At 40.2% G+C, this 20,462-nt stretch overlaps 1 protein-coding gene across 5 annotated transcripts in view; it reads left to right on the forward strand.

The window, feature by feature from the left end:
- LOC119655752 (1-phosphatidylinositol 4,5-bisphosphate phosphodiesterase) overlaps positions 1–20,462 on the forward strand; it is a 317,000-nt gene that overhangs the window by 250,547 nt on the left and 45,991 nt on the right. For 4 of the 5 annotated variants that reach the window (XM_038061805.1, XM_038061809.1, XM_038061806.1 and 1 more), the window contains one exon: positions 11,366–11,445. In XM_038061805.1, coding sequence (XP_037917733.1) covers positions 11,366–11,445 — 80 coding nt within the window. Of the gene's footprint in view, positions 1–9,949; positions 10,030–11,365; positions 11,446–20,462 lie in introns of all 5 variants that reach the window. The other variant, XM_038061808.1, reaches the window with a different exon arrangement.

A 20,462-nucleotide genomic window follows, 5' to 3' on the forward strand; every position in this document is an offset into this window, starting at 1 on the left:
GCTCCGCCGCTTAACACAACGTCTAGGTGACCGGGGGAAGTCATGTACCATAGTAATGGAGCACAAATCAGCCAAAAGGAGACTCCGCAACGCAATAAACAAGAGCGAAACTCGTTGCTGGCAAGATCTTGTCGACGGGGTGAATGGGGATCCGTGGGGACTCGGTTACAAACTAGTAACCCAAAAAATCGGGGCTCTGCGGAAACCCTGTTCACAGGCCGAGCAGATGGACCGCATTGTAAGGGCACTCTTCCCTGCGCACCCCGTATGGGATGGTGACGTCGGCGCGGAGAGCGCAGAGGACTGTCCACTTTTCTCTATAAAAGAGTTGGAACAGGCAGTCCTCTCTATGAAAAACAAGAAGGCGCCAGGACCCGATGGTATCCCAGCAGAGGTATACAAACTGGTATTCCAACACCGGCCAGACCTACTGCTCGGCGCATTCAACGCTTGCCTGAAAGAGGGCATTTTCCCTGCTCGTTGGAAAGTTGCGAGGCTTGCGCTGATCTCTAAAAGGAAAGGCGACCCCGAATTGCTGTCTTCATACCGCCCACTATGTATGCTTGACACTGCTGGGAAAGTGCTCGAAAAGCTCATCAGAAGTAGACTCGCTGAAGCGATACGCGCTGCCGGAAATTTATCTCCCCGGCAGTTTGGTTTTAGGGCAGGGAGATCGACAATTGATGCTGTCATGCAAGTCGTGGACACCGTTCGACGAGCAGAGGCACATATCCGCCGAACTCTACGGGTGGTGCTTTTCGTAACACTTGACGTCAGAAACGCCTTCAATTCCGTAAGATGGAAAGACATTCTAGACACACTAGACAATACCTTCAACGTGCCGAAATATCTCTTACGGATTTTGAGGGACTATCTGAGGTACCGCTCCCTGCTCTATGAAACACTAGAGGGTCAAAGGTGGATGGGGCCGGACCTCTGGAACGCTACCTATGACAGTCTGCTTAAACTCGACATGCCGGAAGAGTCGCGCCTGGTCGGCTACGCAGATAATGTCGCAGCGCTTGTTGCTGGACGCACTGTCGAACAGGCGCAAAGCAGACTCGGCATATTGATGCGACGGGTAAGCGGATGGATGACTACTCATGGTTTCAACCTTGCACTGGAAAAAACCGAAGTAATCATTCTGACTAAAGGAAGAATTCCGACCCTGCATCCCATACCGTTCGGCGAGTCGATCATCGAGTCAAAATCAGCGGTAAAGTACCTCGGGTTGACTCTTGACTCAAAGATGAGCTTTTTTGAGCAAATCCAAGCAGCAACGAACAAGGCTGCGACTGGAGTTTCGGCGTTAAGTAAGCTAATGGCAAATATTGGGGGTCCTAGGTCGAGAAGGCGACGTCTCCTGATGAGCTCAACGCAGTCTGTCCTGCTCTACGGTGCAGAGGTATGGGCTGGCGCTCTTAGAAAGGAGGTATATCGTAAACGCTTCGCGCAAGTACAGAGACGGAGAACTTTACGGCCGTGATGGTGATCGCGGGAGTTATCCCCGTTGCCCGTCTTGCTAGGGAGCGTCAGGCTATATACAAGCGCAAGGGAGATGAGCCAAGGGAGGTGGTTGCTCGCGAAGAACGGCAACACACTCTAGACGAGTGGCAGCTCTCTTGGCAAAATGAAACTAGAGGCAGATGGACTACGCGGCTCATCGGCAACTTAGATGCGTGGCTGAATCGGAAGCATGGCGAGACTGACTATTTCCTTACCCAATTTTTAAGTGGGCATGGAGGTTTTCAGTCTTACCTGCACAAGATTGGAAAGGCGCGTTCTCCGGATTGTGTGTTTTGCAATGGAGTTGTGGGCGACTGCCGACAGGTGTTGCCCATAACGTTCGGGCCCTTCTCGTTGCTAAGAAAATAGAACTCGACCGGTGGAGCAGCCGGATGGCAGGGGGTTCCTTGAACAGACAGTTCCCTTCCTCCTCTCCCCTCCAGTTGGTGAAAGGAATTCCCTGATTTGAAGGCTCCGCAAGGCGAGAGAGTTCGGGGACTAGCCCGAAGTAATGTAACAAACGGTTCCAGGCTAGCTCTCTGACGATGGGGAGGTGTTTAGTTGGTAGTTCGACGACGTACCGAATCGGGAGTCCAACACTGTGTGCGCAAATGCATTCACCTACCCTACCCCAAAAAAAAAGCCTCTTATGACAATTTCGATTCCTCGCTTGCTGAAACAATAATCTTTGAATAATGATACTGAATGCTATTAGCTGTATGCTATTAGTGTTTTTCCAGCCGAACTCATTTACGAAATACTCTTATGAAAACGCCCCCAGATACGAAGCTTTTTTCTAAAAAGGGGGCATATGAGAACTATCCGCCCAACTCTTATGGATCATCAAGATAAAACTAAAATCTTTGTCTTTCAGTTAACGCTTACCCTTTCATTCATGTCGACAGGGTCAATAAGGCTCTTGATCACTCACGTCATTATCTTACAAGATGCTAGAGCGCATTAAAGACATTTTCTTAAACTGGAAATAAATAGTAAAAAGTCAACATCAGCGCGGGTCGCATCCTCATCCGATGGCTTTTCTGCCTCAGATGTTGATGTGGTGCGACCTCTGCTTAGGTATACGCTTGTCATTGATTATGAGAACGCCTCTTTGAGATTTGCAGAGAATTAGAAGGACTAAGTAAGCAGGATAATAATAACAATAATAATAATAATCGTTGGCACAACAACCCATATTGGATCAGAGCCTTGAAGTGTGTTAGAGCACTTCATTCAAGACCGTAACGGTACACTACAGAATACTGTAGGAGGCAATGTGGTCAGCATTACGCTCGCCCGAGATTATTACCCTGATTTGACTCAGGTACTCATTCACAGCTGAGTTGACTGGTATCCGAAGTCAAATCGCGATACAAATCGCCAGCGAGATTTGAACCACGACCTTCCATACGATAGCCTTGTGCTCTAACCACTCAGCTATGCGGACGCACACAAACTAATGAGTAAGTAAGCAGGATCCTCTCCTTAAAGCGCTATAGTTACAAGAAGTCCTACTTTATAAAGTCGAAAATCCATTTAGAGAAGTATGAAGCAAGTCGGAAAGCCGGAAGCTGGACGCTTCAACTATGAACAATTTTGTGTATATCTTTTATAAAGCCATTTGAGTCTGCATTTGTCCCATTAGTATCTAGCACGTAATATATGCATATAATATGTGAGAATATCCGCTTTCGCGTGACATTCACATTTAAAGTTTTGAATTTGCCCAGGAACGGCAAAATTTAACCTATTTTAATTTTGTTAGTAATATTGCGTTTTCGACCAAACTTGGCAAGATTATGCTCTAACTCACTGTATGACTACAGTTCCCACTTTTCCACTAAATTTCCTTTGAATCGCTACAACCTCCTCCGAGAAAAATACGTCGAGAGGTTTTGTTTCACACAAAACCTTAAAAAACAATTAAAGACAACGGCAAGACTAGAAAGTAAGACAAATTTACGAAAACTAGGTAAATAAGAATGGCGGATAATTGATACTCATATACAAATAACTAAAAGAGGCCACAAAAGGAAAATTAAGATGCTCATATGAATTCAATATTCTATAATTGTAGTGTACAAATTGTACGTCCCCCTTTCGCGTATATGGGGAGACCCCCTAAAATTCAACAGAAAATGGCGCCATTTGCTATATGTAACGGGTACATTCACAGACCACACTTTCTCACCAAATTTCGTGACAATAGCTTCAGCCGTTTTCCGAATAAATCGGGTGTGAGAGACAATGAGTTCTTGTGTGTTTTACGTGGGTACCTGTTAATCCCACGGTCCTCTATGGACACGGATTGATTTTGTGACCCCAATCAGAGCCCCGCTGTGACAAGCAACAACGGTACCAGTTTATACCAAGTGCATGGCTTAGCATTCGTACTGGTGGATGAAAGACATACTTAAATCTCTACCGAACTAAGGAGTACGCACCCGTGTTGAAACGCAACACTACGCCAAGGCCCGAAGGTCTCCTTTCGCTTGAGCATAACCAGCAGCCCCCATGAAACTCCCAATAGCGGGCCAACTGCAAATAACCGAGCTGCACTCACATACAACGGGAGTTCACCCGAAGTATGAGAGTCCAGGGGCTATCTCGTTTCCCGTGATACCAGTATACCCCTGGTCAGGTTTCGTGACCGATTTGTCACTTCAGATGAGTCCCCGTGCAGACTCGGGTCTGATCACCCTGATTAGCTAGCCCTTTGGAGCATTCGCCTACTGCATCACGGCCGGCAAACCAAAGTGAGTACAACGTCTCCCGGTGCCACCACTATGGAGGTTCTCCTCGGCCACTTCAGCCGACAGGGTTGCCGCCCCGTTTTCCTCACCACCACCTCTGAGCACCGGGTGTGAGAGACAGACAGACATTTTAATAAGATTTTTTTTCATAAAAAAACCTTAAAAATAAGCCGCGACAGACCCTTGTCACATCATTAAATCTCAGCGCGAAAAAGCAGGATATGTGGAAAAAAAGGAGGATGTGAACCGACACCGATTGTGATGAGGTTGATAATTATGATAGCTGAAAAGGGGGATTCTCTACCTTTCCACATGCCACTGTTATTGCTATAAAATAACTCACTCCCAGCTGACCTCACTCAAATTGTTTGATATTTAGTTTAAAATTTGTAAAGTATTGAATTGAAACTTCGAAGCTATCATAATCAAAATGCGTATACGTAATTTCAAACACGAATTGCCCAAACTACTCTTGTAGATCCGTATGACTAGATTATGTATCGTATTTGCAGACATCTTTCCATGATCTTTATACAAACGTTCTTGTCACGCTTAATTACATAACATTTAAGGGGGTCTTCCCGTGTATCGGATCCGCGGAATCGAATTTTTTGTGGCATCAATTGCCTCTAGATATAACGTAGAATATATGGGCATATTGATTTTTTGATATTCGGAGTCGTTCAGAAATTATAGTGTTAAACACGTAATAGGTCAAATGCCAAATTTATGTCGATCGCCGTAATAAAGCGTATATTTATCGGTCTGAATGACGTTCGAATGACTTCGCTAAAAGGACAAGAATTAAGCTAAGGCTGTACATGTGTTTCTTCAAGAAACCTAAGGTTTATAGACTAGATATAGCAGATTAATGATCAGTTAATCACATTATACTTTTTAAATGCGTTTTTCTCAAAACTACATATTGAAAATCTTCTGCCACCATAGCCTAAAATCTATACAACGAAATTCTTCGAAATTTTCACGACTTATTCAGAACATATTTCTACGATCCGCAAACTAGGATAATTGCGATTCATTCAGTATTTTTTTTATTCATTAAAGAAACCCCAGAACACCAAAATTCAGAAAAAAAAAATTTAATACGGCACCAAACATTTACCTTTTAAGTAGAACATTCAAGGATAATCCTGAAATTGATTCATTCCTGCTACTAAGTTCCGAACAGGCGTCTACTGGCGAAGATGCGGCTAAAATTGACTTAACTACTACGCTTAACGAAATGAATAACGCCGTAAATATGCAATTGGTTCCCTGTTTTCATTATTCTAATTCTGCCGAATAAACCAAAGAAACAAAGGCGATGTTATACGTGGGCAGAAGTGCTTGGGACAGCTAAAAAATGTTGCAAATCCTGAAAATTGAAAGAAAGAAAGAATTTAAGCAATGGCAAAATATTTCTAGGGAAGAGAGAAGAATAAAATCAAGAAGCTGGCCGAAAAACGAATTTATTTTGACAGTCTAGTTACTGTGCTGCCTTCAAAACGCCCAACTGGATGCTACTAAGTCTAGAAGAGAATGCTCCTTATAGTATCACCTCAAAGCAAATAATGTGCTGCTGCGGGTATGTAAAATTTTACATAATTATGTTCCTGTTAAGTTGGAAGTCAGCTGCAAAACAAAATTTCGCAATTAACAAAGAAACGGAAAATTCTGTTGATGTCCGCGAATCAAAAAAATGTAAAAGTAATTTTCACGAAGTAAAATGGTATTTGCTAGGCTTCTTAGATTCTCTTCCGAAAATGCTTTCAAACTATAGTCGCCAGTTTACCTCAGAGGAGTATCTTCATCCTGAATGGGGATCTAAGGTTACTCTATAAAGATTTGACGTTTTTGATTGGTGCTCACCGTGAAATTTGTACCCACTCTCAAGAACTGCATTCGATAATACCATGAGTAACGAAAACCATGCGTTATTTCGACCAAAAAAGGATTAATGTAATCTTTGTCATTCTCGTTAGGTTGGATATATAGAGGACAATTTATAAGCTCGTACCCAAAGAAAAGAGGGAGCTCGTCCAGAGAAAGCCATAGAACAATATTGTTTTCTGCGTTGATCTGCAAACTGTATTTAATGCTTCGCTAGCACTTTAGTCAGCTTTTTCTTGTTTTTCTGCACCTTTTGTCCCTTTCACAGCGGGATCGGCTCGTAGTGATCGGTTTCGTTATTTGGTTATATCAAATCCCCATCCAGCGTATCAAGCCACCGTTCGGCCGGCCGGCTTTTTGGTCGCTTACCATCGAATCGGAAGGCCATTATCTATAGTGATAGTTATACAGCTCAAAATAGGAATGAAACAAAATATTATAATTGAGCAAAAATATTTAGAGGATGGAAATCTCAAATGGAAGCAGACTCCATGGAATACGCATGATAGTTCCAACCATACCATTTTTCTTACTTTGGAGATACTCTTTCCAAAAGTTTCAAGGAAGTAGAATTTGTAAAGACGATACGATCAAAGGGGTTTTACTTATTAGAGCCATAATACAATATAATGAAAGATTGCCAATCATTTCGAAAAAGTTTTCTGGTTTGCAGGACTTGAAGACAACTATACCACGAGATTATTATTCTTTTTAAGATAATCTTTGGCATAATTAACTGTGTGCATATTATGCATTACATTACCTGAATTACTTGAATATTTACTTGAATTTAGAATTGAATTTGTCCGTACTTGTATTTGCTTCTTTTTTCAATGGTTGGAGAAATTAAGCTACCTCCGTATATTCGTATTGGTATTGATAGAATGCAAATCAGCTAACTCTTTTTTGTATCAAATTTGTCTATTAAAGAAAAAATAAATAAATAACTTTCTAGAAGAAGTCCAAAAATATACTTTACAAAGCATGACAGACAACAGAATGGTTCATTATAGACATAACTGTAACTTGAAATACTATGTTTCTTGTCACTCCTGTACATTTTCTTGTAACGGAGTTGGCCGATTTGCAAATTATACCAACGATAAGCAAAGGCGAGAAAAACAGGTTGATGGAATTGGGAGAGTTCCTGGGCCTTATGTCCTTCTTCAGACGGACATAGACAGCAACACAAGACGTGCCCTTCCGCACGTCTGGTGGTGGCTTCAGCTGACAATGTCTGCTTGGCTTCCATGGACCAAATGGTATCCAACCGTGAAAAGCCTTCTTTGTGTCCACCACGGAAGTAGTCGACCTGCAGAAAAAATTTCAAAAGTCATTCAAAACGTCTAAACTGCCATCTGCATACTGATCACGCTCGCTATGAGCAGACTCGACGACGTGATACGTGCTCTCGAAGACTTATCACCAAGGCAGTTCAGTTTGTATTATGGTATGCGGTTCATAGAGCTCAGGTATACCATCATTGGTCTTCATGAGTAACGCTTTCAACTCCATAGGACGGACAGACATGCTAAGCACACTAGAAAATTCATGCCCTATGACGGGTTACATCTTCCAGATACTGAGGCATTACCTGAGAGATAACTTCCTGCGCTATGATATGCTGGAAGGCCTGAAGAGAATGAAGACCACGTCGAGGGTACCACGGTGATCCATCCTAGGGCCAGATCTCTGGGGATTTTCAGTCTTCAGATTGGGAATGCACAATCCCCAGATAATGCAAACAACGCCTTTTTAAGTCATCGGTTGCTTGTGGCGTTTTTTCGGCTTATTTTATAATGGAAAAAAAAGACAAATTTTATTTTCTAAATGCCAAATGGGGAGTTTTTTGTATTCCTCATATACCAATATTTCGAGTTGTCCTATTCCTGAGTTTTTGTCTTTTTTTTCACCTTTTTAAGATTTTGTGTAAAATAAAACCTTATTAGGTAGGTATTACTGGTAAAGTTGATTTACTATTTGTCTGACTATCCGCGCGTCTGTGTGTAACACGCACACGATACGAAATTTGGTGAAAATGTGCAAACTGCGATTACCCTCACACGCAGTAAATGACACTGTTCTACGTTGAGTTTAAAGGGATGTCCCTACACGTGCAAAAGGAGCGTATAACATTTTTTTCATTGAATAGAGTCATATGGGGTATCAAATGGAAAATCTCGATTAGTACTTTCTACAACTAATTTCTGACATTTGATGTAAAAGGAGGGAACGCGGGGACTAGAAAGTAATCATTTTTCTCGCAGACCCATTCTCAGTAACTGCTCAACCGAAATATCTGAAAAAAAATCACTTACATAATAATAGGTTAAAGTTGCTCTTTTGGACAAAGACTAAGACTTAATGTCAATATCACAGTAAAGTAAATAGTCACACACTAAATACATAATAAATTTTACAAGTCAGGCAAAAATGGGCAAATGTATACTCAAATATTCTTACTTAGGAAATACACAAAGCCGTTCACACCTGAAACACCGAGCTTCTGGTTTTCTTCTCTTTTCAAAGTTTTGTGTAAAACAAAACCTTATTTTAATGTCCCTCTTTCTGTTCGTCTGTCAATTTCGCAGAAACGGTTTCTCCTATTGATATGAAAGTTGGTGGAAAGGTGGAAACTATGAATCTCCTTACATGCAATGAATCACATTTCGAAATTGTGAAAATGGGACCCTTAAATATTCTTAAATAATAAATACACAAAACCTTTCATACTTTAAGCATTCGCCTTCCAGTTCCCCGACTAGTTTTTTTTTGTAGAAAGTGGGGTGGGGGATTCATCAGCAACTTTATGAAAACACAGAGGAGCTCCCTCCAGGCAAAAATATCAGAGAGATTAGGTTCGCGTTCATCTTCCTAGATGCCAACAAATTTCCTTCCTTCTCTTCCCTGCTATTGGTGAAAGAATTCCCTGACGTGTAGACTCCCTAATGGGAGAACGCAGAGAGCTAGCCTGAAGTAATATGTCGAACAGTTCCAGTCTTGTTCTTTGATGACGAGATGATTGGTTGGAAGTCGAACTGCTTACCTTTGCAGCAGTCCAATTTTCAGTGCGAAAACGAATCCACTCACTCTATCCAAAAAAACGTGCAAGTAATGAGCCTACAGTAATGGAGTAGTAAATACAAACAGGAACATAAACATCCATAACAAATCGGGTTTCAAACCCAAGGCAATGAGATCGAGAGGATAACGCTTAACCAAATCGTCGGAAATGTTAGGATAATGGACAAAAACGATGAAAAATTGAGGCATATTAGATAAAATAATCGACGACGGCGAGGTTGACATAATCACAAAGGACGAAGAACTGAAAGCATAATAAATCCCTAAAATATCAAACAAGCTTCCATGTGAAAGGATGAGAAGAGCTGAGATAGTATATACCGCAAACGATAGAATAAAGTAATGCACTCTATGGAAAGAAACAATTAGATACAGTCATTGCGGATGAAGAAAAAAAACCAAGCATTCTTCACCCTATTTTCCCAATTTCCTTTCTTAAAATGAAAATATATCTTATTGCTTGGCCGTTGAACGTGCAATTTTGTGGAATAGTCGCCCTAGATTATGTGCACTTTTTTTTTATATGAAAATGAAAAATACAATTTTTGTTCAGCAACTTGTTTGATGTCCGAACTCTTCCCGAAATTAATACCGAATTTAACAAAACACTACACGCAAAGAAACCAGTTTTTTAAACGTTAGTTTAATATAGAACAATTTAAAATCATTTTTTTGCTCCAAATAAAACAATACTATCTTCAAATTTTTTTATCTAGATATGGTTGGATGGTATCCGAAAGATAACACATAATGTGAAGGCAAACAACATTAGCCCGATGACATGTCTGAAAAAGCAGTAAGTCATTCTCGCTTCCTTGAGCAAATCTGTCTTGTTCCGAATTTTTACATCCTGAAAATTTGCATGTTGATGTCTATATGTGCGTTCGCAAACAACAATTATGTACATAATAATTGAATAATCTGTCTACTTGAATCTGTATGTGAATATCATTAAGTCCACGCATATGTTCACCCTCGGAAGGAAGCGAAACAAAAAGAAACTCTTATTGTATTTCAACCAACCCTCGTACGTTCGCATGTCACGAGCGGCTCTGTAACGTGATTATTAATGGTGGATTTGTCATTTGCGAACCGAGGAAGTGGAAAAATAAATTATGTTTGGTGTTTTGCATGTTTGCATGTCGTTAATCCTGTAAGCTCCACTTTGCGTTCATTTATAAATCGCCCGAAGTCGTATACGATAACATTATACTAAACTCTAATTTGAGGTGAAGTTTTTGTAGATATGCCGGTTCGTGTCAGCAGAATGGTCTTTCCTATTTTTATACGTCTAAGCGGTTTCCTCATCCGCTTTTTATGATTACGGACTAAATAAATTATTGAGAACACCTTCATCGGTTGTTAACATTGCTACTTGTTGATGGATTAAACGGTATCGAATGGAAGTAGGATATATATTACGGACATAATAGACTGGTAAGTAGTCAACACGGGTATCAATGTTTATGTATGTTTACGTGCAGATCGTCAAAATGAGCAAAATAGAAACCAATACTTCAAAATTCAGAATATTTTCCATCACTTTCAACGCGTTTGCGATTTAAATTATTCCAATTGAGTGATTTCAAATGCTCTGATCGCCAGAATGCGCTGACGCGTGCTGAAACGTTGGTATTTTGGACGCATATGGAACCGATTATTCCCGTCGAAGGATGGATTATTCAATACAACCAACAGATTCAAAAATAATTAAATCAAAAAGTGCTGACACGAACCTGTGATAAAAAAAGGCACTTGCCACCCTATAAAACACACACCTCCTGCTAATCCATTTTATGACAAAGGGCATATTCAAACGACCGCACACTTCATACCTTCACACTTTCATCACATTTTGATTAACCTCTATTCCTAATCTTTTATTCTCTGTGTGCCTTGCATGTGTACTAATATTTAATTTTAATTCCTTCGTTAAATCTGCATGCTTTCCACATCAACAAAAAATTGCCTGACACCTCCATAACCTGGAATGAATTTACATGTGTCTCTCTATGTCATTTCTACACTATATGTAATTTTTTGTCACATAATGTCATGTTACGAAATATATCAAACACGTCCGCACAAATAAACAAACATTTCGTGCGCTGAACGTATGAACAAATGTGCAGAACTGGCAGGCAGGACTGCGTTTTATCACACATAACTCGAAGGGAAATAACTGCTGTCCTCGAACTAATTTAATGAAACAGTAAGTACGAAGCTTAATATGAAAGTAGAAATAGATTTTGGTATTTGTTCATGCAGAAATATCGAAAATGTATTAAATATGTAGGCCGGGACCCGTAAATAAATTAACACCAAATTAGTATTATAAAGTAGTATGAGGTATTCAATAACATTCAAAAGAAAGGTTAAAAAAAACATTTTACATTATTACGTATTATATACCGAAAAGATTTGAAAAATACGACAAACTTATTGCCGATAAATAGGTATTTGCATACATATGTGATGCGAATTACATATAAAGGTGCAATTGACGACTTCAGAGAAGAAAATGATTTTTTTATTTTGATGCAAGACCATATTTTCTTTAAACTAAATTCTCTTATCAACCTGTCTTTTAAAAAGTGAACTAGCATTGAATTATTAAATCCTAATACTTAGCTAATTAAGACGGCTCCGTCTAAAAATCAAACCGTGTATATATGTACATATGTATACTATTTGAAATTTTCATAGTTTTAAACTTTCATAAGCTCGACCCAAAGAGTTTCGCCATTTTTTCAACAGATACCTTACCAGTCTGTCGGGATGAATTGTTAGTTTGCACTACTGAAATGAGGATGAATGGAATCCCAGATAATGGATATTCATAGATTCCTGTATGATTGATTGTCTTTCATAAAGTAGAACGCTCCAGTTATTTTGGATTCAAGCCATACATAGGTGGTTAAACATTTTCGCAAATGTAGGTGTGACTGTGTGTAGTAGGTGCTTGCGTGATACACCAGCATGATATTATCGTCGAATGCATTGAAACTTTTCTGCCGAATCCTAAAATTACACCCAATCAAGTCCAATTCGAGAACCTTGCGAGCATAAATGGAAAGTAATTTCTTATTTTTGCGTAACACACCATACCTGAACATCACTGAAGAATACTTTCCTCCTCAAATGCTTGGCAGATTTCTGCCATCCTTCTATGCATTTGCTCGTCAAACAATGCTCTAAATTGACCATGGGAACTCTTCGTTTCATTGGTAAAAAGTATAATAGTTTTGTTGAAAGCAGGCTTTATAAAGATCATATACATCACATATATATCGTTACTAGAAACCGCTATATCGCATCAACTACACCCAGGCGCCATCGCTATCGATTCCTGGCAAGGGCAGCCCATTCTCTAGCCGACCTGGGTAATGGGCTTCATTGTATGATATAACCCGCAGGGATGTCGCCAGTGTCATCTTTTTGTTACCAAAGGTACCAAATTTAGCACCTTTTTAAACTCATCAGTACCTCAATACTTTTTTAGTAAATAGGTATTTTGCGGTACTTTCCAACATAAACCGAAAAAAAGTTAATATTTAGCATTATCACGTTTTGTTAAGTGACAAAATGACCGACAATTTCAACTGGTAACGTTACGTTACCCGTGGTTACTTCGTGAAATAATTCGAAATTTCTGTACAATCCACCATACTATAGAAGGTGTGAAAAAAGTTCGCAAGAGCACAACAACATTGGAGGAAGATGCCGCGACATGCACGGGCAGACAAATTAACTTCTAGAACATACGCAGATTATAGTGAGTAAGTAATTTTCATAGTCATCCTGGGGGAAAAAACCTGCTTATCTCTGAAATGTGGTAGTAGTATAGGTCCCAGGGCGAAACGTGGATTGGTATCCACGATGGAGCATAAAACCTGGGAAATGCCATACCAAACCCTATCTCCACCTCCAAGTGGTGACCGATGGGACCTCTTTCTTAACGAAGAGCTGAAGACGGAGAAGGATGAAGGCGAGTCTCCCGCGCCTAAAAGCGGGACAAATTGTACCAACTGGTCCTCCAGGTTGAGGGTTAGACAGGGCTGACAACCCTACACGGAAAACAACATCTTACGAAGCCACAAAAGGAGCCTCGGACTGGACGTATTGCACAACGGCGAACCCGGCAACGACAACGGAATAACGATTTGCGCATTTTCTCATGAAACGTGCGCTCCATGTACAGAGATGAAGCTGATGAGCAGCTAGCCGATACCCTGTCCCAATATAGGGCTGATGTAACAGCGTTACAGGAGATGCGTTGGACAGGGACCGGTTACTTGGAGAAGAGCAGCTACATCATATATTATAGTGACCATCCAGTAAACCATGTGCTCGGAGTAGGTTTCTTAGTCAGCCAAAAAATGAAACCTACTGTTATCGGCTTTGAAAACATAAGCGAACGGCTATGCACTCTGCGCTTGCGAGGCAAGTTTAGAAATATAAGCCTCATTAACGTTCACGCGCCTACAGAGGAGACTACAGAATCGGAGAAGGATACCTTCTACGAGGCAGCAGAACGAACCCTCGAAGCCTGTACCGAGTAATGTTGCCTTATCAAAGAACGCAGGCACGCGCAGAGACTTATCACGAACTCCGTCGGGCGGAGAAGCGATTTCACAGACGGAAAAAGGAAGCCTGGCAGAACGAACAAGTCTGCGAACTAGAAAAATACAGGGAGCAACCGCATCAGGCGCGGAAGTTTTACCAACAAGTCAGCAGGATGAAGCCTTATACACCTCGATGCTCATCCTGCCGAGACAAAGAGGGAAATCTAATTTCCGACAGAATGGGCATATTGGAGCGATGGGTTGAGAACTTTGATGAGCTCCTGAACAACCAGAACATCGGTGAGTTGGAGGTCCCGCCAACTGAAGACGACGGACAAATACTGCCACCACCAAGTATAGGAGAAACAGTCCGTGCAATTCATTGGCTTAAAAATCATAAGTCGCCAGGAGCCGATAGAATTACAGCCGAATTAGTTAAATATGGAGGCGGCCAGTTACACGAAGTGGTTCATCAACTTGTGCTCAAGGGTATGGGACAGCGAATCAATGCCTGAAGATTGGCAATGAGGCATTATCTGTCTCATACATAAAAAGAGAGATATCACATGGTGCAGCAATTATAGAGGTATCACATTGCTGAGTACCGTCTATAGGATATTCTCCGCTATCATGTTAGGCCGGATAGCCCCATACGCCCAGAACATCAATCAATCAATCAGCAACAGACCAGATTTTCTCCCTGCGGCAAGCAATGCGAGGGGTACAATCCTGTTTAGGTCCACCCAACTACTGACCTATGCTGACGATATCGACATCATAGGAAGAATGACCCGAGACATACAAACTGGCTTCATCCAGATCGAGCAGGCAGATCTTCGGCACATCAATGAAGGCAAGACAAAATATATGGTGGTAACATCAGCACCAAAAACCAACCAGCCAACAACATCAAATCGCACTGGTCAAACAGGAGGAATAGAGATAGCAGACTCCAACTTTGAGACCGTTGATAATTTCTCCTATCTAGGGTCGAAAATCACAACCAATAATAGCTACGATGATGAAATCTGCGCACGGTTGTTGTCAGCCAACAGAGCCTATTTCAGCTTACAAAAATTGTTCTGCTCGAAACGTCTCATCATAGGGTCAAAGCTCTTACTGTACAAGACAATGATCTTGCCAGTCCTCATATATTCCTCGGAGACTTGGGTTCTTAGCAAGAAAAATTACGAACTCTTGGCCGCATTTGAGAGAAGAATCCTCCAAAGAATTTTTGGCACCCTACATGAGGAATGAGTACCTGACTCAAGTCAGGGTAATAATCTCGGGCGAGCGCAATGCTGACCACATTGCCTCCTAGTGTAAATTATAGTACAACAATAATATCTGTTTAAGAAAATCTACAGTACAAGCATATGTTATTTATATTGCTTGTACCATAGTTCTAAGATAAGATATCTTTGTACTTTGACCTGCGCGTCAAACAATATAACATCTGTGTAACGCATGATTACAAGATGCACTCCGACCCAGTGTAACATTTGTGTACCACGTGATGGGAATGTACGAGTATTAGACATCTGCATCGCAGATGGTTGAGTAAGAGTTGGACCTGCGTAGAAATCAATTTTATGACTTGTTCTTCATAAGAAAAGAACAATATTTGGCCTGCGTAGATATTGTATAAATAGTTAAGATCCTACATGTTAGGGTTAGTTCTGATTCGGAAATAAAGAAGATCGTATGATCTTAGGAACGGAACTCTGTTTTTTTACATAACGAGGTGAAAAACATAATTGGCGCCCAACGTGTATAAAACCCATGGTTCTGGGGGATAAAAAATAGCAACGATAAAGTGTACAACGAAACTATAGTAACGATAAAGTGTACGACGGGACGATAGTAACGATAAAGTGTACAACGAGACGATAGTAACGATAAAGTGTACAACGAGACGATAGTAGCGATAAAGTGTACGACGGGACGATAGCAACGATAAAGTGTACAACGAGACGATAGTAGCGATAAAGTGTACGACGAGACGATAGCAGCGATAAAGTGTACGACGAGACGATAGCAGCAGCGAAAAGGGCTTAAGGACGAGAGTTGCAGCTTTGCAGTAGCGTAGAAGGACCCAGAAGGCAGCGGAGACGGACAATGTTTATTTGGTATATGTAGGTATTCTAAATATTGTATAACTAGACATAAGATCAGTGTATTTTTTTGGAGATAACAGTGATATAGTGTTATATTTATTGGGCAAATTGACCGAGTGAAGACTTCAGGATCGTTTAAAAATGTCGCTGTCTGCCGAAGCTATTACCGAGATGGTAGAGAGGATTACCCTTTCGGTAGCTAATCAGTTAAGGCAGGAGTTTCACGCTTCCTTAATGGAGCTAAGGTCACAGCCAGGTCCGTCTGTTGAAAGTAGTGTAGCTATTGACACTATAGCCACTCAGCTTAGGCAGGAGTTTCAAGCTTCGCTAAGTGAATTAAGGCAGTCAGGCCCGTCCGTCCAAAAATACGAAGAAATCAGTATTTCGAAAAAAATGGATTGCAACTTAAGGCTCGATTTACCGAAATCAATGCCTGATTTCAATGGTGCCATGGAAAGATATCCATCCTGGCGACAGTCAGCAAAGGCTGCGATTAAGCCATACGAAGGATATCTTGGGTCTGAAATATATTACCAGGCTGTTGCTATAATTCGCAACAAGGTAACTGGGTCAGCCGATATGGTCTTATCGTCATTTAGCACTCCACTAAATTTTGAAGCCATTCTCGCTCGACTTGACCACACGTATTCCGACAAAAGACCATTATACTTGTTGGAACAGGAACTGTCTACCCTTAGGCAAGGCCGCCTATCCATTACACAATTTTTCGATGCAGTCGAAAAACAGTTGACCTCAATTACTAATAAAGCTATTATGCAATATGGAGATGATAGCGAAGTATTAAAATCTCTGAACCAAAAGTACAGAAACGATGCTTTACGCATATTCATTTCTGGGCTTAAACGACCTATTGGCGACATTCTGTTTGCTAGTCAACCAAAGGATTTACCATCTGCGTTAGCTTTGGCTCAGGAGTTAGAGTCTAATAGACAGAGGTATAATTTTGCAACAGCTTTCGCAAATTCCAATTCCAATGTCGAATATAGTACCAATAGAAGCCCACATTATAAAGTGGTTCGTAAAGAACAAGAAAATAAAGATCAGGATCAACCTGAACCGATGGATGTGGATCCATCTTCATCTAGATTTAGACAGAACTCCAGAAGAAACAACAATTTCCAATCACACTCTTCGATAAATAACTTTTCAAGAAAACACCAACTTAATACGTTTACGGTGGGAAAACCGAAAACCAACAATGGCATTCGAATTTTAGAATCAGGATCACATCTTCCCTATATCGAGCATACTCTATTGAATGGACGTAAAATTAAACTCCTTTTAGACACAGGAGCCGACAAGAATTATATCAAAGATCTTCCATTTTTAGTTGGTATCTCAAGGGTTAAAAATGCTTTCAGTGTTCATTCTATACATGGCGAAACTGCCATTAAAACAAAATGTCAAATAAGTATTTTTGGCGAAATTGCTGATTTTTATGTACTTCCTATCACCCACGATATGGACGGAATAATTGGTTATGATTTTCTGAAAAAAATCAATGGAATTGTTGACTCTTCTAATAGCAATCTTCACTATAGAGATGGAAGCCAAAAGCTTACTATTGATACTAGTTATCAAATTAACGTTCTTCAGAATATCGATTATAATTCTATTCCTAAAGAAGGGTTAGAACAATTTAAAGTGATTATGAATGAAAATAAAAAAGTATTCGCGGATCCAAATGAGGCATTACCGTACAATACTAATGTAGTTGCTACAATTAAGACTACTACTGATGAACCCATTTACTCTAGAAGTTATCCATACCAGATGACGGCAACTAAGTTTGTTAACTCAGAAATAGAAGCCATGTTGCGTGATGGAATAATAAGAAAAAGTTCTTCACCGTATAATAATCCCATATGGGTGGTGAATAAAAAAGGTGTAGATGAACACGGTAACCCAAAACTTCGTCTAGTGATAGATTTTCGCAAGCTTAATGAAAAGACTACTTCCAACAGATATCCCATTCCCGAAACGTCCGTCATATTGTCAAATCTAGGCAAATCAAAATATTATTCCACTATTGATATGAAGTCTGGGTTCCATCAGATTCTTCTAGCCGAAGATGATCGAAAAAAAACTGCCTTTTCAGTGAACAATGAATGAATACTGCCGTTTGCCATTCGGGCTCAAAAACGCTCCAAGCATTTTTCAGAGAGCGATCGACGATATATTGCGCGATGACATAGGCGTTCGTTGTTATGTCTATATAGATGATGTTATCATCTTTTCCCGTAATGTTGAGAGTCATCTCAAGGACATACAAATTGTGCTAAAGAAGCTACTTAATGCAAACATGAGCATTTCGTTAGATAAATGCAAATTTTTCAAATCGGAATTGGATTTTTTGGGGTTTATCGTATCTGAAAATGGACTCAAAACAGCCGATGATAAAGTTAGCGCTATTCTAAACTTTCAAGAGCCATCTTCCATCAAAGCTCTCAGATCCTTTTTAGGATTATCGGGATACTACCGACGATTCATACGCGATTACGCAAAAATAGCAAAACCTTTGACCCAAATTTTGAGGGGAGAAAATGGTAATGTGAGTTCTAGGAAATCAGAAAGAAAGAAAATTACTTTATCGAAAGACGCTAAGGAAGCATTCGAAAAGCTAAAACAAATTTTAGTATCTGAAGAAGTAACTCTGCGTTTTCCAGATTTCAACAAGCCTTTCGAGCTTACAACAGATGCTTCATCAGTGGCGATCGGTGCCGTGTTGTCCCAAAATAAACAACCTATTACATTTGTGTCACGAACACTTAGCAGTACAGAGCAGAATTATGCAACCAACGAACGAGAAATGCTCGCTATCGTATGGGCATTACAGTCTCTGAGAAATTACCTTTATGGGGTTACTAACCTTCATATATACACAGATCATCAACCACTATCATTTTCGATATCTGATCGAAACCCGAATACAAAGCTTAAACGTTGGAAAAGCTTTATTGAAGAGTTTGCACCGGTAATTCATTATAAGCCTGGATCAGAAAATTTTGTGGCAGATGCACTCTCCCGTCAATTTATTCAAAACCTTACAGGAAACAAGTCTGGGGAAAGCTGCACAAATAGTGAGATTTCGTCGTCTCAAGTCATAAGATCGGTGATGACCCCTATAAATTGTTTCAAGAATCAAATTATTCTTACGATTGGGGACAGAGTAAAATTAAGAACAATTCGCCTATTTAACGGTTACCTGCGTCATGAAATTGAATTTCCTGATTTGGAAATCCTTTGCATGAAATTGGAAAAGGTAATTGATACCAAGGTAGTAAATGGTGTGCACTGTCCTCTTGAAATTTTAGGGAAAGTACAAAATGAAATTGTACAACGCTTCCCTTCAGCTCGCTTTAGGCATACCGAAAAACTAGTCCTGGACTTGATTAATGAAAAAGACCAGCTCGAAACGATTGCATCGGAACATAACAGAGCACATCGCTCATACAAAGAAAATTATGCACAAATTCTGGACGCATATTTTTTCCCGAGCCTGCGCAAGGATTTGAAAAAATTCACAGCCAACTGTAGAATTTGCGCAGAGTCAAAGTATGAAAGATATCCCAGAAGGCAGATACTGCATTCCACACCAATTCCCACACATCCTGGTGATATATTGCATATGGATATATATATCACACAGAACCAATATTTCCTAACATGTGTGGACAAGTTTTCAAAATTTGCTCTAGTAGAACAAATTGACTCTCGTTCTATAGTAGATCTGAAAGTACCGATTATTAAAATATCATAATAGGACACTTTAAGAATCCGACAATTCTAGTGACGGATAATGAACCGTCATTCTGCTCTAGTACCATTCAATCTCTTATAAGAGACCATTTCGGAATGTCCCATCACAAAGTCCCCGCTATGCACAGCACAAGCAATGGACAAGTCGAGAGATTCCATTCTACCCTAAGTGAGATATCAAGAGTAATTAAAAAGGAAATGCAACTCACAGATCTAAAGGAAATAGTTCAACTAGCTGTAATAAAGTATAATGGTTCAGTTCATTCTGTAACGAAAAAAAGGCCAATCGACATACTTTGGGGAATTTCCGATTCGAGTAAATTGAATACTCAGGAATTATTAAAAAATGCGCAAATAATGCAAAACAAAAACCTGAATCGAAATCGATTTAGTAGAGTTTTCAGAGAGGGTCAAACAATTTATGTAAAAACGAATAAGCGTCGCGGGAATAAACTATCGAACAAGTATGATAGAAAAGTAGTGCAAAAGGATCTAGGTACTGTAGTACTAGTAGATGGTAAGGAGGTGCACAAGGATAACATCCGTTAATTTCATTTTATCAGGTTAACATTAGCCGCCACCGTCCACTGCAAAATTTTCGATTATACATCTTCAAATTACATACCAATTCGAAATGGGGACGTGGGGATCTATACCTGACGCATAACATTAACCTAACCGATTTTGAACAAATTATGGCGGATATAACCGATCTCAGAAACATGTTTGGAGTATCCGAACAAAAAGAGTCTATGGAAACCGACGCG

Source organism: Hermetia illucens, chromosome 4 (assembly GCF_905115235.1).
Source record: "Hermetia illucens chromosome 4, iHerIll2.2.curated.20191125, whole genome shotgun sequence".
In the NCBI taxonomy this organism is placed as follows: domain Eukaryota; kingdom Metazoa; phylum Arthropoda; class Insecta; order Diptera; family Stratiomyidae; genus Hermetia; species Hermetia illucens.